At 49.4% G+C, this 24,456-nt stretch overlaps 1 protein-coding gene across 1 annotated transcript in view; it reads right to left on the bottom strand.

The window, feature by feature from the left end:
• Nucleotides 1-24,456, bottom strand: part of LOC142803189 (testis-specific serine/threonine-protein kinase 3-like) — a 286,989-nt gene that overhangs the window by 153,076 nt on the left and 109,457 nt on the right. Inside the window, exon 5 of the mRNA XM_075888282.1 lies at nucleotides 193-367. Within this exon, the coding sequence (XP_075744397.1) occupies nucleotides 193-367 (175 nt within the window). The remainder of the gene's footprint in view (nucleotides 1-192; nucleotides 368-24,456) is intronic.

Raw genomic sequence — 24,456 nt, 5'->3', positions numbered from 1 at the left:
TATGCCTATTGAACGTAAAGGTGACGAACGACTTTGCCAGTCACGTACTAATGACCTGGCTTGACTGCTGCCTTCACCCTTTTTTCGCTGAAAACGATTCAGCCTCTGATGAATTACTCAACCATTGCATGTGTATCTTGTTTTCTTGAACCTGTCCTTCGCGCGCGAAGTGGCATTCCAAAATGTACGCACTGCAGTAGCGGGCGAAGCTGAAGTCTGTGAGCTTGACGACGTCCACTGTCGTGAGGAGGACGTTCTCACACTTGAGGTCTCGATGGGCGACGTCGACCTTGTGCAGGTACGCTAAGGCGCTGGCCAGCTGCATAAAAAACTGGTGGGTCGTTTTCTCGTCCAGGCGTTTCACTTTCTGAAATAAGAAAAAATTGGCGCAAAAACTGAAGCGTCCACAACGTGATTAAAGGTAGTGGAGTCGCTATAGGGAACCAGCGCTGGAGTTTCCATGACCACCCTGGCGGTGAGAGCGCGCACTTCTCAGCTGTTCATGCAGACGAAAGTAGCGGCTGGTAGAGGAGCTGCGTGTGGGCATCGCCGTAACAAAACTCCAGAGCGCTAGTGGTACAGCTGCGTATTCAAGCGCAACAATATACAAAAACAAAAGTAAAGGGAGGACGGAGAAAAAGCAGGCGGCATTGCATCTAAGCGGTCAGAAGAGCAAAATTCTGCTCTAGCTCTCCTGTCTAGGGCTGCCGGGTTGGTTTCTAAACCGAAAAGCCAGGGTCGAACAGTCGAGTTAAAACGGAGTCTTGCCGAAAATAAAACGAGCGTAATATGCGACGTACAGCATATGTGAACTTTTCTTTTTTAATCTGGCCCACTCAGCGTTGAGTAGGGAACTTCAGGACTAACAAAGTTTCCATGCGTTAATGCATCCGACCACCACCACCAAGCTCCATCTATTGCCACCGTGTGAAGGAAATGATACGATAGGTAGGTAGTCTTTTCTTTATTTTTTCGTAAACAGCTGCGTGTAAAGAAAAGTTGCCTTGTCCACAAGACTTGTACGGGGCCACGTTTAACTACGCTTCTGAGCTCTTAGAAATGATACTCTCGCGGTGAACACCCGATGCCGAGATGCCTCTTTTTACCTTAACTTTTGCAAAAGACAGGGTTCTTACAAACGAAGCAGCGGACTACTGGACGCTTAGCTTTCTGGAGTCAGCCGATGCGGTAAGCATTTTTTTTCACTGGCTTCCGTAGCTCAGTAACACCTGAATTTATGCCTTGCTAGAGAAGTGGCTAATGTATTCGATTGTTACTCATTGTTTAGTTCGCCTAACACACAGCTTCTGTTTTTCCACTTTCTTGTGTCTGCCCAAAATGAAGGTGTCTGTTGAACATGAATAGTTTCTAGGCTTTCAAGTGCCACACAAAATATCGTTTTGAGGTACGCTGTATTGTGCGCATCAAGATTGTGACCACTTGAGGTTCTCCGATGCGCTTACATATCTTACTTCACGTGTTCTTTATATATTTCACCCCCATCGAAGTGCGGCCGCTGTCTTCGGTAATGTATCCCGCACCCTGAAGAATAGCAGCGTCATCCAACAGTACCATTAGCCCGAAAATAAGCACGCAACCAGAAAATGAGGAGAAGGGAGCTGCCATTACGGTACAGCACTGCCCCTTCGGTACTATATGCATAGACGCAGTCTGCTTTCCAGGGCTTCTCTCCACTTTTAGTGCTGTTTATGTGAGAGTAGCATTTGGACAAAGTTATTTTTCTAAACCCCGGTGCAGTATTACTGCTGCAATGGATTTTCGTGCTGTTCGTTCCAAAATAAAGTACAGCATCCGCGCACGCAAGTGCAATCCCCGCTCTACGCTGCAACCGGTCGTCTGGGCGCCAGCAGCTGAGTTGTGTCGCGACTCTCCGCCAGGTGCTCTTTTTCGGCGTGCCACCTATCCAGCGCTGGTCCCCCATAGCAGTGCGCTAGTGACTCGACAACTTTTAACAGTACGCTAGCATAAGAAAGGATGGGCATATCCTTTTTAGTTTGTGATAAACTCCTTGCATGCCGATATCGATGTGCGGTAGGTCACTCAAGGCGCATTTTCGACGCTGTCGTGACGTTCTGTATACAGTCTAAGGTTCCTAACAGTGTCCCGTGATCGTAGGTTCTATGTCGTGAAGAAAACGTGCGACGGCGGCCAACGGTCGCGGCTCAGGCAGAGACAAAATGTGCCAATCGTTTTGAGCATCCCCAAAAGTGGCTACGGCAAAGACTGCTCACATTCAACTACCATGCGCAGTCACTCGAGGTTCATCTTCACACTGCAGTGATCAGCAGATACCTTATACATTTGAAAGTGCTGTGTTCACACACTTCTTTCCGCGTAGTAGTGATGGGCAGTCCGAATTTGGTTAGACTTTCAGCAGTGACACTTTTGAGAAATGAGGGCACACGTTATTGCACACCCGCATTTGCTCCTTTTCCTCTCTCTGTGTCTTTGCACGTGAAGCCCTTTTCAAGGGTGCATGTGGAAGCTCCATTACAAATTTTCTTAGGAGGACGAACGCATTTTGGTCCCGTACCCCGAATCGAATCACCTGCAAACTGTCAAAATAGGCCAGTGGTATGGTACCTGAAAACCAGCAGCAGGAACAGCTGAAACCCTTTCACACAGAAACACGCAAAACACTTGAACCCCGCTTTCACGGGAAGTACTTGCACTGTGAGGAAAATCACTGGGATATTTTCCACATTATGTAGCCATGCGGAAAAACCCAAAACCTCACTTTTATAGCCAACCCTTTCCGGGAGGACTGGGTGGCAACCCTGCTCGGCTGCTCTGACCTGAAGGCCCAACGAATCTTAGTTGAGCGAGTCAAGGGCCGCGACCGACGCCAACAGGATTCTGTAAGGGGGAGGCCACCTAGTTTTTGGACGTGGTGTCCCCTTAAGGACTTTTCCCCACCTTCTGTGTACATAACTTTCATAAATAAATGTTTTTCATCACCACAGGCTATAGGCTGGTACATTGAGCCAGACTTGATTAAAAGTGTGCAAGGAAGGCTGCCATGAACACAATCGTATTAACGCATAACGTTTTGGTAATGAATAAAGATATCACGACATATCTACGGAGTGAATGATGATGAGTGGGAGGAAGTGTGCGTCCATGCATCCGTTCGTCCGTCTGTCTGCCTGTCGGTCTTTCTGTCTGTCTGTGTGGCGACGAGCACACGCTAACGCGGCTCTCCGCGCCCACTGCTCCGCTTCGTCCATGCCGTTATCAGATAGGAAGAAGACGTGGCACCCAGAGGCGCTTTGTCTCAGAGTCTCACCTAACTCGTCAACCCATCATCATCCGTAGGCCACCACTTGCCGCCTGGTGCCAAACAGACGCGGCCTGCCTCCCGGCATACAAGCCAGGGAGACCCAACATAGGGGCTACCCTTCGGTGCGGTAACTTCAATCAACTCACAAAGCGGACGTACCCTCCTGACCACTAGGGCTCAGCAGTCGTTTATACGTTGTTTGCACGTCTTTGACAGTTTCGTTGGGCGTGTTCGTCATCGTTTATTTTTGAGCTGTGACGCTCTGACAGCGATGCTTCTCTATGCCCTCTCGTGACACCAAAACAAAGTCATTACTTCGTCCCAGGGTGCACTACACGCTACAAATTAGCTAAAAAGAAGCATGTGTTGTTCGGCGTTCAAAAGGACGAAGCTCTGTTTGCGCAGTGGCGGAGAGCGAACCCACGCGCTGACAAGCTGCTTCCAGAAAACTAGGCTGTGTGCGAGCTGCACTTCTACGATGGGTACATCTCCCGGAACTTCGAACACACAGTGAACGGTGAAATCGTCCGCGATGAAACGTGCCGGCCCTTAGGCGTGCGCAGGATTTACGTTCAGGAGAGGGGTGAAAGAGAAGGTTCTTTACAGCGCCTCACTCCCAATAAATTAGTGTATGAGGTTTGCGCCCCCCTTTTAGGTGACTAAAAGAGCGCCCCACCGACAAGCCAATGTATAAAGCAGATTTAGCACCCCCCGCCCCCACCCCTGTCTGGTGACTAGGGGTCGTGTGGATGCCTATGTAAACCTTTCAAAGAAACTCTTCGCATTCGTAGACGTCCTGGGAATCATTTTTTTAAGTGATTAAGCTACAGCGAGCTTAACAGTGACAGCTCAGAAAAGCTTGTCTCTTGCTTGCAAAAAAAAATGTCACACTGAGCTAAGCACAACATGGTCTGAGCCTTACCAATCAGGTGACCAAGTTTTTCCGGCTCAGTCGTTTTCATTTTTACAAGAAAGCCTTCCACAAGGAGTGAGCATCATCCTGTGAAAAAAGGAAGTACCTGAAGCTCAGGCACCTCACCTAGCCAAAGGAAACGATGTTCTAAGGAGCGCTTGTTAACTATAAACTTTTTTGTGGATAAAAAAAAAACACACGCGACCAATTTTTAAGAATGCATTGTTGTAAACAGATAGTGAGTCACTACTCGGAAATGCATTGCATGACCAGTGTGCAGGAAATAAAGTGTTCTCATCCAAATACCACTAGTGATTTTCGTTTCTCAGTTTGATTATGCGTTAGCATAAGTAGTTGTAGCTAGCCATGCAGGTTACGAATGGTGGGGCTTTATTCACACATTGGTGCTTGAAAAATTATGGTTCGCCGGGGAAGGTGTTCCAAACGATGGCTCACAACTGAGTTCATCGTTCCACTGTTCTACCTCTTCACATTGATGAAATGTTTCAGTGCCGTCATGGGCTCACTTTTGGCACCTTGTCAATATTTCCCTTCAATCGTGCACCCGTGTAGGCATCCTGTAATTCCAGAATCTAGTTAACATGTTTGCTCGAATGCCATTTAAGGCCATGCACGAGCAACAAAGTATATTATAAATGGTTAGCATTGACCGCGCGCGTGATTGATTCCCGTCTATGCGCAGCGCATCGCCGCTTGGGTGACGTGCAAACGTGTGCCAGTGCCATCTGGTGCTTTCCTCCTAAGGCATTACGCGCTAGCCGGCGTTCATCACATTTCCATATTTTAGCCGCTGTGCTCCAGGCCCCGGAAACTCTCAAGTTCAAATAATCATATATATATATATATATATATATATATATATATATATATATATATATATAGATTGTAACGAAGGCAGTGGGCATGGAGCTCGAGTATAGAAAAGGAAGAAGACTTGCTGTGATCGCAGGCTTGCGTTGAGTTAGCCCTTGCGCTAAATAAAGCTCTCCTTCGACGAGTCGACTCCTGCTTGTTCAACAACCCGTTTCAAGTGGCGGAGGTGCTGGGTAAATCTGTTCCTCACCCTGGAACTTCGCAGCCGCACACTCCAACGACCTCCTACAATGACTGATCCGGGCCATCTCACGCTGCTACTCCAGATCTCGCTCCTGTGCCTGTCTTCTGCGCTGGCGCTCTCCGGCAGCGCGACCCCCCCCCCATATTTGGTGGCACAGAGGACCAAGATGTGGACAACTGGATTGCCGAGTATGAACTGGTGAGCTCCGTCAATAAGTGGAACGCAGCCGATAAGCTCACAATTGTGAGTTTTTACTTGACCGACGTGGCAAAACTATGGTACAGAAATCATCAAAGTGATTTCAGTACCTGGTCGGAATTGGCGAAAACCCTCGCGGAAGTCTTTGGCCGTCCTGCTGTCCGCCGCCTTCGTGCTGAACAGCGCTTGCTGGGCAGAGTACAGAGAGCAGATGAAACTTTCACGAGCTACATCGAAGATGTGCTATTTCTCTGCAAGCTCGTCGATTCGACTCTGGACGAGGCAGGCAAGATCAAGAACATCATGAAAGGAATCGACGACGGTGCATTCCAAATGCTGGCTGTGAAGAGCCCCCAGACGGTCGCCGAGGGGATTCAGCTCTGCCAAAGCTATGATGAGCTGCGTAGGCAGCGCACTTCTACACGTTGCGCTGCTCAAGACACCACGGACATCTCATCCCTCAACTATCGCCATGACACCGCCAACCACTCTGCGTTGATGCCAGTCATAAAGCAATTCATACGCGAGGAGGTCGCACGGCAGCTATCTATAATCACAAGAACTACCAAGCCGATGGCACCCTTGTCGCCTTCACTTCGCCAGATCATTCAATCGCAAGTTGCCGAAACATTGCCGCCAGCTCAGGCTCCACCAACTGTTACCGCACCACTAACGTATGCAGCCGCAGTTGCTCGGCCACGTGCGCCAGCGTCTCCTACCATCTACGAAGCTACTCGCCACGTTTATTCGTCGACGCCACCTTCCCGCTCGCTTACCGTCTCGTCTCCGGCTGTATATAAAACAGGTCAGAACGTTTATATGACGCCGCCGCCTGCACGACCATTTACGGTACCTCATACAGCGAACAGTGCCCCTATCGTCAGCCAATGGCGCACTCCGGATAATCGGCCGATATGTTTTTCATGTGGCATCCCAGGCCACGTAGCTCGTCACTGCCGTCGTCGCAGCTTCCCTTCTCACGACATTGCAGGGGCCTCACATTACATGCCCACCATGTCCACTCAGCCGCGATATTCCATTCCTGCCGATCCACCTCTAGACATATGTCCCGGTCGCCGACCATCCGGCTCAAGTCGTTCACCTTCTCCTCGTCGTCGATCTATTTCTCCGATGTGGCGTCGCAACAGCCCACCGCGAGGGGAAAACTGACGGGCGCAGTTCCGGAGGCAAGAACTGCGTTGGCAGCGAAAATTTCAAGACCTGACTGCTGTCCCCCGAACGAAATCGAACTCTATATTGATGGCATTAAGGTGCACGGACTTGTCGACACTGGAGCTGCCGTATCTGTAATTAGCGAGAAACTGTGCCGAAACTTGAAGAAAGTGACCACACAACTTACCGACCTATCTTTGCATACAGCTATGTCCAATCATATTCAGCCTTCAGCTTTGTGCACTGCACGAGTCGTCATTCAAGGTGCGATGTACGTCGTCACGTTTGTAGTTTTATTCCGTTCTTCGCATGACGTTATCCTTGGGTGGGACTTTCTTTCATCAAATTCTGCTTTGGTCGACTGTGCTCGTTCTGAACTCACGTTATCTGTGCCGTGCTATGACCCCGACGATGGTGCTTCGTGTAGACTGTTTGCTGCTTCTGACGTTGACATTGCGCCTTTCTCAGCTGTTGTTGTCTCGATGTTGTGTGCCTTCCCTCCGAAATCGCCTGTGTTGTTTATGCCATCGGTCCCATGTGCGTGCCGTCGCCATATCATGCTTCCGTTTGCCATCGTCATTTTTCGCAATGGTCACGCTGCCATTTATGTGTGCAATCCCTCGGACAGCCCGTCATCCTTACTACGTGGAGAATGCCTGGGAAGCTACGAACCTTGCGAGTGCATTCTGCCGGCTACTATACCCGATTCAACGGTTTCGCTCCCAATTTGTGCTGTCACTCCTATCAACGCGCCTAATGATGCTCTGGACGTATTTTCGGATGCCATCGACTCTGAGCTCGCACCATCTCAGCGCGAAGAGAATATAAATCTTCTTCTCCGCTTTCGTTCTTCATTCGATCGTGACCAGTCAGGCTTAAGCCGAACCTCTGCGGTCGTTCACCGTATTGACACCGGTCAACAAGCCCCGCTAAGGCAGCGTCCGTACCGTGTGTCATCTGCTGAACGCCGTGTCATCGACGAACAAGTGGACGACACGTTGAAACGTGCATCATCGAGCCCTCCAACAGTCCCTGGGCTTCACCGGCTGTTCTCGTCAAGAAAAAAGACGGATCCATCCGGTTCTGCGTTGACTACCGCCGACTCAACAAGATAACGCGCAAAGACGTATACCCTCTGCCGCGCATCGATGATGCTTTGGACTGCCTACAAGGAGCAGAGTTCTTTTCTTCGTTAGATTTACGCTCCGGCTACTGGCAGGTGCCCGTGGCAGAGGGTGACCGCCCGAATACAGCTTTTGTAACACCAGATGGACTATATGAATTCACCGTTATGCCCTTTGGCCTCTGCAGTGCGCCTGCCACCTTCAAAAGGATGATGGATACCGTCTTGCGAGGTCTGAAATGGAAAACGTGCCTCTGTTATTTGGATGACATTGTGGTATTTTCAAGCGACTTTGCGACCCACCTCAGCCGCCTCGAGCAAGTTCTTACGTGCCTTTCCACGGCGAGACTTCAACTTACCTTAAAAAAATGCCACTTCGGCGCTCGCAAGCTTGTAATTCTCGGCCATGTGGTTTCTAAGGACGGCATTCTCCCGGACCCTACGAAACTTAATGCAGTCGCGGCGTTCCCAAAGCCAACCACCATCAAAGAGCTTCGAAGCTTCATCGGCCTATGTTCTTACTTCCGGCGCTACGTCCGCAATTTCGCCTCCGTTACCGCCCCCTTGACCAATCTTCTTGCCAAAAGTTCTGATTTGTCAGCGTGGTCGCAGGCGTGTGATGATGCATTTCAGGAACTCCGGCGGCTCCTCACCATGCCTCCCATACTCCGACATTTCGATCCATATGCTCCAACGGAGCTTCATACGGATGCTAGTGGTGTCAGGCTAGGGGCCATAGTGGCCCAACGCAAGGAGGGCTTTGACGAGTACGTCGTTGCCTATGCCAGCCGCACCCTCAGTAAAGCCGAGAAGAATTACAGTGTAACTGAAAAGGAGTGCCTCGCCATTATTTTGGCAATCGGAAAATTTCGGCCCTATTTATATGGACGTCCATTTGATATTGTAACAGACCACCATGCGCTTTGCTGGTTATCTTCACTAAAAGATCCTAATGGTCGGCTCGCTCGTTGGGCATTGTGGTTACCGGAGTTCGATATCCGTGTTATCTACCGTTCTGGCCGGAAGCATTCCGACGCCGATGCCCTGTCACGTTCGCCATTGGCTTCAGAGCCTGTCGGTTCGCCTATCTCCACTAGTACTGCCTTGGCCATCAGCATTTCGGACATGCCTTCCGAGCAACGCAAAGATGCTTGGATTTCTTCTCTTTTGGACTTTCTCTCAAACCGGACGCCCGCTCCAGTTTCCAGGACGCTTCGCCGTCAAGCAGGACAATTCGCTTTTCGGGATAACCTGCTTCACCGCCGAAACTACAGCTCGATCGGCCGTAAGTGGTTGCTCGTCATCCCCCACATCTGCGCTGTGACATCTGTGCCACGTTCCACGATGATCCGCAATGTGGCCACGCTGGTGTGTTAAAAACATACACCCGCTTGCAGCTGCGGTACTACTGGCACGGTATGTACCGTTTTGTTCGCCGTTACGTAAGGTCTTGCCTTACGTGCCAGCGACGCAAAATGCCCAATCAACATGCCACAGGTCCCTTGCAGCCGTTTCCATGTCCAGCACGAGCTTTCGATCGTGTCGGAATCGACCTTTACGGTCCGCTTCCCTATACTTCGAGTAGCAACCGGTGGGTCATTGTCGCTATCGACCACCTAACGCGGTACGCTGAAACAGCTGCGTTACCTTCTGCTACCGCAAAAGACGTTGCGTGTTTTATACTGCCAAACCTGGTGTTAAGGCATGGAGCACCTCGGGAGTTACTAAGCGACCGCGGCCGCGTTTTTCTCTCCGATGCCATCAAAGCGTTGTTGAGCGAGTATCGCATCATACACCGCACTACCACAGCCTATTACCCGCAAACAGAGCGTTGACAGAGCGTTTTAATCGTACACTTGGGGATATGCTGGCCAAGTACGCTTCATTCGACCAGTCAAATTGGGATAGCATACTACCTTTTGTGATATATGCTTACAACACTGCAACGCAAAGCACCACTGGATTTTCGTCTTTCTTCCTTCTTTATGGACGCGAGCCATCACCAACAATGGATACCATTCTTCCTTATCGACCGGACCCTTCAGAGATGACTACCGTTTCTCGAGCAGCAGCACACGCTGAAGAATGTCGGAAGCTTGCTCGTGCGTTCACGTCACATGACCAGACGCGCCAAAAACATCGCCACGACGCGTCAACCACGCATATCAGCTTTGCTCCGAACTCACTGGTGCGGTTATGGATTCCTTCTACTCCTCCAGGACACTCCCACAAGCTTTTGTCCAGGTACCATGGCCCTTATCGAGTTGTACGCCAAACATCCCCTGTCAACTACCTTGTCGAGCTGCTGGATGCATCTCCAGACAAGCGCCGTCGGGGACAAGAAATCGTACACATCTCTCGGCTCAAGCCATATCATGACCCTTGTGTAATCACCTGTCCTTAGGTCGCCAAATGGCTCCCTCATCGGCCGGGGGTGATTGTAACGAAGGCAGTGGGCATGGAGCTCGAGTATAGAAAAGGAAGAAGACTTGCTGGGATCGCAGGCTTGCGTTCAGTTAGCCCTTGCGCTAAATAAAGCTCTCCTTCGCCGAGTCAACTCCTGCTTGTTCAACAACCCGTTTCAATATATATATATATATATATATATATATATATATATATATATATATATATATATATATATATATATATATATATATATATATATACGTGTGTGTGCGTGTGTGTGTGTGTGCAGGTATGGTGGTTGAGTGGCCGTCATAGCGTTGCATGTAGTCAAGTAGATCCTCCATGAGCGGTCACAACGTGGTTTATTTCGACGTTTTGGCCTAGAGCCTGGCTTTCATCAGGATGAAAGGTACAGTTTGTTGGTGCTCAGCTTTATACAATCTCAAATCAAAGGGAAAGAAAAAAAGACAGAAAAAAAAGAAGAAAAGGTAAAGAAAAGAAAAAAAGGAAAAAAGAAAGAGAAAAAGAAAATAAGGTGGACTCCACCCGGCCGCCCCCCCTTCCACTCTTCTTTCCACTTCCCCCTTCATCTCTCCCCTTTCTCCCCTTCACCTTTCTGACGTCAGCGGTCTGTGAATGCTTCCTTTCACTAACGCATTCTTCTCGACCAGACGGCGCCTCCTGGCTCTGGCAGTTGGGTGTGGGTCAAAAAAGAGCTTTTTTAGGAAGTTTTAAGCCTTTAACTACTCGGCGCCTCGTCAAAATTTCGTCGTAGAAAAAGGGGTTCCGCGTATTGCGGCAGAGGCTGGTAAGGCATGGCACACGGGCGGTGACGGCAGTGGTGGAAGGACGCCCCCCTTACATCTATATTCTACCCTTTGCAGCTGGACTCACCGCAAAGCGCTGCGCCGTCTTCAAGGATTCTTGCCCGCACTGACTTCACGAACATTTATTCATCATGGCTGTGCTGGCTGCGCTCGTGACGGTCAAGCTTACCCAGCTCACACGGGTGGTGACGGCGGTGGTGGAAGGACACCCCCTTACATCTATATTCTACCCTTTGCAGCTGGACTCACCACGAAACGCTGCGCTGTCTTCAAAGATTTTTGCCTGCACTGACGTCACGAACATTTATTCATCTTGGCTGTGCTGGCTCCGATCGTGACGGTAAAGCTTACCCAGCTCACACGGGTGGTGACGGCGGTGGTGGAAGGACGCCCCCCTTACATCTATATTCTACCCTTTGCCGCTGGACTCACCACGAAACGCTGCGCCGTCTTCAAGGATTCTTGCCCGCACTGACGTCACGAACATTTATTCATCTTGGCTGTGCTGGCTGCGCTCGTGACGGTCAAGCTTACCCAGCTCACACGGGCGGTGACGGCGGTGATGGAAGGACGCCCCCCTTACATCTATATTCTACCCTTTTTACTGACCACTTCTACCCCGTTTACTCACCACTTTGGTATCATAAGTCCTGCACAGTTCGGTTTTCGTAAAAACAGGTCAACTGATATAGCCCTAATGACCCAAAAGGAGTTTATATTGCAGTCATTTGAGGAAAAGAAAATGGTGCTTGGAACTTTTCTCTACTTTTCCAAGGCCTTTGACCTTATCAGTCATGATGTTTTGCTTAAAAAACTTGATCGCTACGGTATTCGCGGCGTAGATCACTCTCTTATTACGTCCTACCTTCAGCACAGAACCCAGTTCGTAGCTATAGCCGGGGATCAATCGGAGTTGAAATCTGTAAGAACCGGCGTCCCACAGGGGTGAATATTGGGTCCGTATCTCTTCATATTGTACATTAATGACATAGTCAATGTTGATTCCTCTGTAAAGTGCGTAATTTACGCAGACGACACAAGTCTGTTTTTTGACGGTGAATTAGGTGCTGAAATGTCAAATCGAGCCGATAAGACGCTTGCAAGTATACAAAAGTGGGCTACAAGTAATTATCTTAAGATTAATGTAGAAAAAAAAGGCAGTGATGTTTCTTTCACGTAACAAACGATTTCCACTAATCCCCATTAAATTAAATATTACTGAAATAGAAATACTACCGTCTTTCAAATGGCTTGGCGTATATTTCTCTGCAACTATGTCGTGCGATTGCCAAGTGAATCACTTAGTAAATTATCTAGAGCAATAGGTACTATGCGTCGCCATTGTAAGTATCTTCCTACATCCATTATTATGATGTTATATAATTGAATGTTTCTTTCCATAGTTCAATACGGAATTCTACTCTAGGGGACGACTTCTGCTGAAAACATTCACAAGCGGGTGGTATTACAAAAAAGAGCAATACGCCTTGTCTGCAGGGTGCCATATCTTTGGCATACTGCTGCTTTGTTTACAAAGCTTAGAACAATAAGAATTGAATCTTTGTACACATACAGGCTTTGTCGAATGTATAAAATGGAAAAAATTAGGAATGATAACGCTTTAACAAAACAAGGCATCCTTACAGCAACATAATTTTTTTTATAAGTTTCGTCACTCCGAGCCTTGGATTGTTATCAAAAACAGAACTACATACGGTGACCAAATGCTACAATCCTGTTTACCTACTGTGCTAAATCAACTACACAAAGAAAATGGTCTCAGTGTATCAACTCTGTCGCTAAAAAAGCTACGCGACGTATTTATGTGATTGCTTGTGCTGCTAAGGGCTTATTTGTTTGTCCTTTTCTCTGTCTTTAGCACTTCGCTTATTTTTTCCCCTTTTTTTCAAATGTTTCTATAATGACCTTGTTTATTTATTCCGACTATGGATGTTTACCGTTTTTGTGTTTTTTAAGTTAGTTCATTCATGATGTATACCATGTTTTTGTGTGACCGCTGTGAAGCTGCCCAGTGTATGAGGTGGCCAGGTTTCCATCAAGCTCCTCAATGCAGCTTTTTTGCCTGGTCATCCTCGAAACTTTGTTGTTGTGAATAAACAATTCAATTCAATTCAAAGCGGGCTTTTTAAAAAGTTTTAAGCCTTTAACTACTCGGCGCCCCGTCAACATTTCGTGGTAGAAAGAGGGGTGCCGCGTATTGCGGCAGAGGCTGGTAAGCGGGCGCATGCGAATTCCTTGCCCGCTTCTGGATTACGCGTGCAGTAGGGGCCTCCCGGCTGTGCACAGAGTTGCTGTTGGGCAAGTCATGCATGGCACAATTGATTGGGTAGTAAAATGAAACAGAAAACAGACGACAGCTGTACTTAGGAAGAGTAGTTACACTTGGAATTGTTTTGAGTTGTCCAGTGCCCTTCGCAGCTGCAGTTTCGTGAACTCAGTTACTAATTTAATTATTGCCGTTATTGTTTTTTATTGCTTTAATTGCTGCAAGTGTGCCAGGATTCTCATTTATTCTTCTATCGAGGGTGTTAAACCGGTGGATAAGGTATGACTCGTTGTTCACGTTCTCAGTTTGATATAAACCCGTCTCTAAGAGCGTTACAGATAGTTTGTCGAATGCATGGTTGGGAAGATTAAAATGTTTTGATAGGGGTAGATTTGGGGCTGATTTCGCATGGGCTCTGTGATTATTGAAGCGAATCCTTAATAGTGTTTCTGTTTGTCCGATGTACTGCATACTACACACGTTGAATTCGAGTAGGTATACCACATTAGAGGAATCGCACGTTAGGTTTCCTCGTATGTTAATCAAAAACTTGGATTGTGTGCTGGTTGCTTTGTGTGTTTCTCGCATTGCCTTACATACAAGACATCGTGACTTTAAACAAGGTCGGCATGAATTATTGGGGGTTGAGGTATTCATTTGAGACTGGACAAGTGTGTCTTTGAGGTTGCGTGGTCGTCGGTAAACGACGCCTGCAGCGAATGGGAATGCGCGTTTTAGACGTTCACTCTGTTCCAGAATGTTGTAATGTCATTTAAGGATTTTTTTACATTGGGGAAGTTTGTGCTGTAAGTTAAGCAGAGGTTTGTTCGTTGTAGGTCTTCTTGCAGTGGCCGCTTCATAAGTAAGTCATCACGCTTCAGTTTTCTCGCTTTTTGAACAGCGTGATCAATTACACGTGGGGGGTATTTTCATTTCTCGAGCATAAGTTTTAGCCTCTGTGAGCTCGTGTGAAAATAAGCGTCTCTTGAACAGATTCGCTTAAACCAGTGAGCCTGGCTGTATGGGATACTGTTTTCACATTGGCGCGGGTTATCGCTTTGGTAATGGAGGTATTGTTGTCGATCCGTTAGTTTGCGATATAGAGTTGTAGAGAGCTTGTCCTCTTCTATCGTAGTAAAACTACGCCTTCTACCCACTCCCTCTTTTCCCTTGAGCAGAGCTCTCCCAGCTGCGTAGCGGCTGTTGCTACAGAAGGAAGTTTGGTTGCTTCTCGGTGTCCGTCTTGTGTTGTCGTGGCGGCAGCTGCTTGTTCGGAGATGGAAGCCAGCACATCTCAAACGTTACAACAACTCGACTTTATATACAGAAACTTATGTACATATTTACAAGACTTGACCGTCGGAACCGTCGCATGTTGCCTCGGCAGAGTCGATAGTGCAGAGCACTCTTTGTTGCGACCAGAATCTCTTGCGAGCACTCGGAATCCAGGTTTTAATACCTCGATTGCCCCGCACGATTCTCCTCACGGCCAACCAAAGCAATTTAGTCCGTTTATTGGACAGACAACACACTTGTTGCCGTCCCCTCCTCTCGCTCTCTTCTTCCCGCACTCGACTGCTCGGTCGGAAAGGGAGAGACGAAAGGACGGGCCTGCACACAACGTTCCGCGAACTGTGCGAACGCATACAGTGGGGCGCCGTTTGGCTGCGGGCCTCCTGCATTACTGCGAGACGACTACGCTGTCCAGCATGACAGCCGTCCCGCGGACTCTACTCCTGACGGATGGGTGGCTATACATTGTCCTCCCGTCACCCGCCCGCACTCCGCAGTCCGGGGACCATTTAGCTGGTTGCTAGAAGCGGCGACTGACCGCGGTATTCTTGCCGGAAGAGGCGCGCTTACGCCGAGATTATCGTCCTCTGAGAATAGGTTTTTTGGGAAGTGCGCCCTTTTGAGACCGAAAAGACTCGCTCACATGGCCTGTGACGCCAGACCTTACACGCCTTTTCCAAGATTCGCGCAAGCGGTCAAATGCAGCTGCGCGAATAAGACCATAAAGGTATGGCGCCGCACGTCCCCAACCCTGTGGCCACTCTTCGCAGTTCCTTGAACTTCAGAGGCATTTCTGCAACGCGTGCAATATTTTCTCTGCTTAACCCTTGGGGCCCCACCAAACGGACGCCACCACATAGCAAGAAAAAGAAAAAAAACCGACACAAGGTCACTGTGCACACAAGTACAATCTATAAAGCAGGCAAGTAAAACAACAACAAACTTCTACATGCTTACAGTCGTACATATACACAAAAAAATACTTCACTGAAACACACACACACCCTTCGGCACATGGTTCCGTTCAAATTCAACCAAAATACCAATAACTCCTGCATGCTACACACACGCACAAGAGAAACAATACACTTCACTGAGGCACATAGTCCTTTCAACGCGGGGTGCTGTTCAATTGTCCACAGGTTCGCGCACGTCGCTCTTGAGTGTCCAGCATGCGCCTAGTCCTCTAGTGTCTCGACCCTCGGAGCACCGCTGCCGATTCGCCAGCACTCATTAGGCACCCTCGAAAGCGCATCTGCGTTGCCATGCTCGACGCTTTTCCTGTGCTGCACCACTACATGATACTGCTGAAGCGCCAAGGCCCAACAAGTAAGCTTAGCCCCAGGAAGAGTGCCCTGGGTGAGAAAAGCTAGTGGGTTGTGGTCTGACACCAAGGTAACCTGTGCGCCGAAGAGCCAGAAATCAAACCTTTTCAGACCCCAGATGACTGCAAAGGCCTCTCGCTCAATAGCCGACCAGCGCGTTTGAGTTGGAGAGAACTTGTAGCTCGCAAATGCGATCGGCATCTCGGTACCATCGTCCGCACGTTGCGACAGGCAGACTCCAGCCGCGACCGCGGACGCATCTGTGAACAGCCAATACGGCCTCTCGGGATCTGGGGTCGATAATGCTGCTGCCTCACACAGTGCGATCTTAAGCTGCTGAAACGGCCTTTTAGCTTCCGCGGACCACGGAATTTGGTTCGGGATTCACTTCCCCGTTAGCTCTGTGAGGGGCCTCGCTACCTCTGCGTAATCTTTCACATAGCTTCGGTAGTAGCCACACAGGCCCAGTACGCTGCGTAGTTCTCTTTTAGTCTCCGGCGCCTTTAAACCTTCGATCGCTGCAAGCTCTCAGGGTCAGGTGCAGGCCGTCCCAAGCCTACCACATGTCCCAAATACTGGATCGAAGGACGAGCTATCTGGCACTTATCCCTCTTGTCCTTCAGGTTAACCCACTTTAGGGTCTCAAACACCTGCCCCAGGTGTTCCGCGTGCTCTTCGAGCGTTTCGCTAAAAACGGCTATATCATCCATGTATGCACAGCAGTATCCGCTGTGTGGTCTTAGCAGTTCGTTCATTGCCCTCTGCAATGTCTGAGCAGCGTTTTTAAGCCCGAAGGGCATTACCGTCCAGGCAAACTGTCCGCGATGACACGCAAACGCTGTCGGCAGGCGCGAAGAAGACTCGAGTGGTACCTGCCAATAACCTCTTCGCAGGTCGAGCAGCGTTATGTACTTCCCTTGTCCTACGCTCATTATGAGTTCTTGCTGAAGGGCCATTGTGTATGCGTTCGCCACCGTCCCCGCGTTTAATGCCCGAAAATCGACACAGAGTCGCATGCTGCCGTCTTTCTTCGGAACGCATACCAGCGGATGGGCATACGGGCTCTCGTACGGAAAGATCAACCCCAATTCGAGCAGCTCGTCTACCTGCCTCCCCACCTCGGCCTGTAAGCTTTTGGGTACCCAGTACGGATGCGGGATTCTGCGGACAAACCCGTCTTGCTATCTCATGTGGCCTTACTGCCGCTACCGTCGCCCCCCCCCCCCCCCCGCCAAACTGCTCCACATGCCTCTTGAACACTTCGCAGATCACCCCGCGTTCCCGTTCTACTAAATGAGCTACCACATCGCGTGACGAAAAAACTTCTTCACTACGCATTGCCCCTGGCTGTGGGGCGCACTCTACTTCACCGAAATCACCGTCCTCTTCAAACATTACTCCTACCGACATAACCCTGGACTGATATGGGCGCAGCTTATTCGCGTGCACCAGATTCCGGTTACCTGCTGGCATCTGCACGCAGTATGAATGCTCACGGTATCTCTCTGTGACACTGCCTGGCCCTTCTCATTTCGGAAACATTTTCCCTGGTCGTTGATCATCAAACACCAGTACCAAATCACCGACGTTAAACTCTTTTGCCTTCGCCCTTTTGTTGAATTGTGCAGCGTAGGTGTTTTGAGATTTCGAGCTGACCATTTTCGCAACCTGCGCCGTGCGCCTGAGCCGCCCTCGTAATTCTTACATGTACGCCACTGGCGACGCCCCCAACTCTCCAGGCACTGCAGTTTCCCCCGTCCAAGCCCTCTTAAGTATACTCAACGGACCCGTTGGTTGCCTCCCATACAGCATCTCAAAAGGCGCTACTCCGGTCGTATCGAGTGGGACTTCCCTGTACCCCCACAGCAGGAAAGGCACAAATTGATCCCAATTCCTCCCCTCCTTCTCTAGTATGTGTATAGCATGTTCCTAAAGGTCCTGTTCCATCGCTCGACCGCCCCATTGCTGTCAGGGTGCCCCGGCGTGGAAAATCGAGGGGAGCAACCAAGTTTCGACAAAAACTCTCTTGTCAGTGCCGCTGTAAAGTTATTGCCACAGTCGTACGCTATAACCTCGGGTATGCCTGTTCTGCTAAATACTGCCAGTAGAGCATCGCAGGTTGCCCTAGCGTTTAATGAATGCAAACATATCACCTCGGGCTAGCGCGTGCATAAGTCGATGACAATAAACAGTACTTATGGCCCCGGCCAGATACTGGCTCCAGCGGCCCAATAACGTCCACGTTAACCTGCCGCAACGGATATCTTGGTCTCGTAAGGGGTTCGATCGGGACGCTGTCCCTGCGACGCTAGTTTGCCCTCGCCTGGCAATCATGACAACTGTTGCAGTGCCGTCGTACGTCGTCTCCTACGCCTGGTCAATAAAAACTGTACTTGATCCTAGAGCACGTTTTACGGCAACCAAACTGCCCGGCCCAGCTTGACTCGTGCGCCAGTTGCAAAACTTCCCCTCTGCTGCATTCCGGCAGTACCAGCTGCGTTACCGATTGCCCCAACACCTTATCCCTATCATAAAGTAACCCGTCGATTACTAGCATACTGCCTTTTCCTGTCGCCGCTCCTCTCCACGCTTCATGTAAAGTCGGGTCTCCCCGTTGTTTCTAGCGAAATTCGTCTGACGCGGGCCTCTCCTTCATGCCGATGCTCGGGGCTTCGTTATGCCACCCGCTGTCATCCCGCCGATCCCCTTCATCGCGGCTTGCTACATCTACCTCGCTGATCAACACCTTCTCGGTCGCGTGTCGCTCTACCAATTTTACACGAGTGTCCACCTCGTCCTGACGCCATAGGCCTCGGCGTGCTGAGGCTTGCTTTCGAACTCTGGCCGAGCGCCGCCCACTTCTGATGTACCTTCCACTACCCCTTCGAGGGTGCTCTCCTCGTGTAGTAGTTTCCATGCTTCTTCGGAAAGTAGGCAATCGGTTCGTGCCGTTAGACGGTCCGTTAACGCGCACAACACTGGGACTGGTTCCCTAACGTCGGAAAAAACTCCACGCTCACGCGACATAGTCAGTGGAATAACTGCAGGCTTGGCCTGTACTTTCTCCCCGAACGCCCAAGTCAGGTTGACAATCCCATGCGGTTGCACTAACTCTGGCGGGACCACGCTCTCACGGACTAATGTAATTTCCGCACCTGTGTCCAACACTGCTCCTATATGTTTGTCTTTGCAGTCGAGCGATACTGGGATTAAATCACTGTGTGCGGCTGGGGGACCTTCAATCGAAACACGCGCCGCTAAGCTGTCTTCTTTACTGTTCGGAAGCACCTCCGTCGGCTGTTTCTGACGCTGCGGGCAATTCCATTTCTAGTGCCCTGTACTGCCGCAACTGTAGCAGGCCCTGGGCTTTGGTTTCACCTCCACGATAGGGTTTTTTCCAGCCCCGCGGTCCTTCATTGTCTCTTCGTCGGATCTAGCCCTGCTCGCGCTTTTCGACTCCGCCACGCTTTGCTTCGCCTGCCTCGCGGCGCTCTTCGTCCCCTGTGCTTCTTCAAACGTTCGCAGCAACGCGGATATCTCTGGGGCGCTCATCCACGTTCTACCTTTTTGGAGTGTCACATACTGCAAGGCCTTCTCCGACAAATTTTTCTTTATTTGGTTGGCCACCAAAAGCTTGACCAGGCCCTCGAATGTCGACACCCCTCTTGCGTCAAGGTAAACGTGGAGGTAGCTCTCTAAACGTGTCAAAAAAGGTCTCCACCCCTCGTTCGCACGCTTGCCTGACCCTAAAAATCTTTTTAGATATTCCCTGGCTGAAAGTCTGAGCTCGTCCAGCGCCGTTTGCTTGATTACCTGGTAGTCTTTGTGCTCTGTTGGGCTTAGCCGCGTGGACAAAAACGGGACTCTCTCCGCTACCAACGGGAAAACTAACCGTCCCAAAACTCCCCCGGTACCTCGTACGCTTCTACGGCACTTTCCACGGACTCAAACCACACGGGTGCTTCAGCCTCGGCTGGAAATTTGGGTAACACCCCCGTGAGGACTTTTCAGTAGCGTCTCAGTTCGCTACACGGATCCCGCCTGCCGAACTCGGGTCCACTCCACCGAGAGCTTCCGCCCATCATCTGCGACAGCCTCTCCATCTCCAACCGCAATTCCTGCAGTCTACGCTCCGGCGTGAGATTTCCGAAACGGTCATCTTTCTGGCTTTACCGCGCACTACCCTCTCCCGTGTTTCCCACGTCGCTCTCGTCACCCGACTCGCGACTCATGGCCTGCGCTCGGCTATCCGGGTTTAAGTGGGCAAACCTCGTGTCCATAGGACGCTTTAAAACTCAAAAACAAGGCAGCGGCACCCCTGAGATGTAGGAACATCAGAGGACTCACCACTTTTGAAGTTTCTGCTCGCTGGTTGCTCGATGTCGCCGGGATGATAAATTGGGATGACCGTAGCTGGACCCCTGGCTTCCTCGGGTCGATGGCTGCCACACTGCCGCCTCCTCAGCTCGGTCGCTTGGCTCTTCGTTGGAACAGCCGATGTCTTGGCTTTTGGTTTTGCGTGTTCTCCGCAGCACGACGATCTCCTGGTTGCGCAGAGCGCTCCTTGTCGTCGTCGTCTCGATCCTGCTGACTACGCCAGTAAAACTCAACCTTCTACCCACTCCCTCTGTACTTTGAGCAGAGCTCTCCCAGCTGCGTAGCGGCTGTTGCTACAGAAGGGAGTGGAAGGTTGGTTGCATCTCGGTGTCCGTCTTGTGTTGTCGTGGCTGCTGCTGCTTGTTCGGAGATGGAAGCCAGCACATCTCAAACGTTACAACAACTCCACTTTATATACAGAAACTTATGTACATATTTACAAGACTTGACCGTCGGAACCGTCGCATGTTGCCTCGGCAGAGCCGATAGTGCAGAGCACTCTTTGTTGCGACCAGACTCTCTTGCGTGCACTCAGAAGCCAGGTTTAATACCTCAGTTGCCCCTCCCGATTCTCCTCACGGCCAACCAAAGCAATTTAGTCTGTTTATTGGACAGACAACACACTTGTTGCCGTCCCCTCCTCTCGCTCTCTTCTTCCCGCACTCGACTGCTCGGTCGGAAAGGGAGAGACGAAAGGACGGGCCTGCACACAACGTTCCGCGAACTGTGCGAACGCACACAATGGTGGCGCCGTTTGGCTGCGGGCCTCCTGCATTACTGCAAGATGACTACGCTGTCCAGCATGACAGCCGTCCCGCGGACTCTACTCCTGACGAATGGGTGGCTATCCACTGTCCTCTCGTCACCCGTGGGCACTCCGCAGTCCGGGGACCATTTAGCTGGTTGCTGGAAGCGGCGACTGACCGCGGTATTCTTGGGGCGCGCTTACGCCGAGATTATCGTCTCCCGAGAATAGGCTTTTTGGGAAGCGCGCCCTTTTGAGACCGAGAAGACTCGCTCCCATGGCCTGCGACGCCAGACCTTACAATCGTTATGGTGACATCAAGAAAATTTACGGTTACTTGCGACTATGTGTGTGTGAAGAGTACGTGCGAATGTACAGCATTGTAAGTGTCGATAAAGGTCAGAAGTTCGTCCTCACTGTGGGTCCCAATAAGAAAGATGTCGTTTATGTATCTTCTATATAACAGTGGTTTCAAGGAACTTTGTGCAAAAAATTCCGATTCTAGCTTTTCCATAAATATGTTGGCATAATTGGGTGTCATTTTGGTGCCCAAATCGTATTTGTCGAAAATACTCTTGGTTAAACTCGAATGAATTTAATTCGAGGACCATCCTCGTCAAAGTTGCGATGGCAGAAAAATCTGGGGTATTAGATTGTCTAGGGTTTGTGTACATGTTTTGTAATGCAGCAATGCCGTCGTCGTGAGGAATATTTGTATACAATGAAGAGACATCAAGAGTAACCAAGTACGAGTTTTTCGACACACACAGACCTGCAATGCCTCGGAGAATATGTGTGGTGCCTTTTATGTACGACGCGAGGGTGCAGGAAATGTGGCTAATTAGTTTGTCCACGTGCCCTGATATGGGTGCAGTTATTGTACCGATTCCTGATATGATTCGTCGACTGGGTTACCGGGTTTATGTATTTTTGGGAGGATGTAGAAGCGACCTGGACGAGGGTATGCTGCTCGTATCAATTCATGATCAGTGTTGGTTATCTTTTCTGCATCCAACAGTTTCTTTAGTTCTGTTGTTACGATACGTTTGTATTCGTCTGTCGGATCAACTGGGAGGCGTTCGTAAAATCTTGAGTCGTCTAGTTTGCGGTATGCTTCTTGTAAGTAGTTGGTTGTATTAAGGACTACAAGAGATTCTCCTTTGTAAGCGGGTTTTATTGTTATGTCTGTCCTAGATGCCAGATTTCTCATACTCATATTTTCAGATTTTGTCATGTTTTCTCGGTTTCCTTTCTGTCTGTGGTATTCGGGTACTATATCTTTCTGTACTGCGGTGATATACTGGTCCACGCACTTGTCTCAATTACTTTTCGGTGTCCAATCATTTGTTTTACGACGGTGGATTGTTTCATGGTTAGCAGGCCTGTCCAATAAATATTCGCGCAACGTTAAGCTTCTAGCGAAGTTGTCAAGGTCTCGGAGCAAGTGGAATTCATCGAAAAATTTTGTGGTCGGGCAGAAGCTTAGTCCTTTAGATAGCAGTTTTTCTTCGTCAGGTGACAAGCTCGTGTTCGATAGGTTTACAACCGCAGTGTCACAGGGTGTGTTCATAGACGGGTGCTCGTTTGTACCGTTAGTGGTTTCCTGGGTGGTGGTGTTGTAGTGATAAGGAACTATATCAGGGAACGCGGGGTTGAGCACATGGTCTCTTTTGAGTTTATAAATTTTTGTGGTCATGATGGCTTGGTATTTATTCTGTTCAAATTCTGTTAATCGGGTGATTTCTTCGTTCGATAAAGTGTTGTGGCGGAGAATGATGTTGGTCATAGCAACCAGTTTCTTACCTGCTTATCGCTGTGATTAAGAGCGATTTATATTAATTTAGGAGATGCCTCAAGTAGATCCTTTTTCCATGTTATTTGGTCGTGTTCATCTAGGTTTGTAGCGGCTGGTGTGAGGGAAAGTGTCATACCCTTGGGGGCTATTCTAGCACGATGGTAGACTAGCAATGTTGATTTATGCATTTCATGTCTAATTCGTTTGTCAGGAAGTTTTCGTACTTTAAGGAAGGTGGTACTGCAACTGGGAAGCGATGAGCTGGACTTACATTTCCGAAGTCAATCTTCTTTTGTGTGCGGGGAGGGCACTGATGAAGTGCGTAGGTTGTAGTTTTGTCCGGCAAGCCTTCGTCGTTGTAGGGAGGATTTCGGCGTTGGGCTCTCGGTGAACGTGTTCTTAGGAAGTTCCGGGGTCCACAATAGAGGGACGCGGTTTCGTAGATCGGCAGGTCTCCCAGCCACTTGTAGGGGGGAAGTCTGCTGCCACTACTAGGGGGGAAGTCTGCTGAACAGCCAACACACGTTCCTCCATTGCGGATGTCGAGACAAAAAGCACTACACGACTGCACCACTACACCACTCCTCAAAGGGAGTCCTGCCAATCTGCGAAACCGCGTCCCTCTATTGCGGACCCCGGAACTACCTACGAACACGTTCGCCAGGAGCCCAAGGCCGAAATCCTCCCTACAACGACGAAGGCCTGCCGGACAAAACTACAATCTGCGCAATTCATCAGTGCCATCCCCGCACCCAAAAAAAGATTGACTTCGGAATTGTAAGTCCAGCTTATCGCTTCCCAGTTGCAGTAACACCTTCCTTAAAGTACGAAAACTTGCTGACAAACGAATTAGACATGAAATGCATCAATCGACATTGCAAGTGTACCATCGTGCTAGAATGGCCCTCAAGGGTATGACACTCTCCCTCACACCAGCCGCTACAAACCTACATGAACACGACCAAATAACATGGTAAAATGTCCTACTTGAGTCATCTCCTAAATTAATATAAATCGCTCCTAATCACAGCGATAAGCAGGTAAGAAGCTGGTTGCTATGACCAACACCATTCTCCGCCACAACACTTTATCGAACGAAGAAATCTCCCGATTAACAGAATTTGATCAGAATAAATACCAAGCCATCATGACCACAAAAATTTATAAACTCAAAAGAGACCATGTGCTCAACCCCGCATTCCCTGATATAGTTCCTTATCACTACAACACCACCACCCAGGAAACCACTGACGGTACAAACGAGCACCCGTCTATGAACACACCCTGTGACACTGCGGTTGTAAACCTATCGGACACGAGCTTGTCACCTGACGAAGAAAAACTGCTATATAAAGGACTAAGCTTCTGCCCGACCACAAAATTTTTCGATGAATTCCACTTGCTCCGAGACCTCGACAACTTCGCTAGAAGCTTAACGTTGCGCGAATATTCCTTGGACAGGCTTGCTAACCATGAAACAATCCACCGTCGTAAAACAAATGATTGTACACCGAACAGTAATCGAGACAAGTGCCTGGATTTTTATATCACCGCAGTACAGAAAGATATAGTACACGAATACCACAGACAGAAAGGAAACCAAGAAAACTTG

This window comes from Rhipicephalus microplus, chromosome 3, assembly GCF_043290135.1.
Source record: "Rhipicephalus microplus isolate Deutch F79 chromosome 3, USDA_Rmic, whole genome shotgun sequence".
NCBI classification, from domain to species: domain Eukaryota; kingdom Metazoa; phylum Arthropoda; class Arachnida; order Ixodida; family Ixodidae; genus Rhipicephalus; species Rhipicephalus microplus.
Note: the sequence above shows the minus strand (reverse complement) of the source record. Positions and strands in the feature narration are given on the sequence as shown.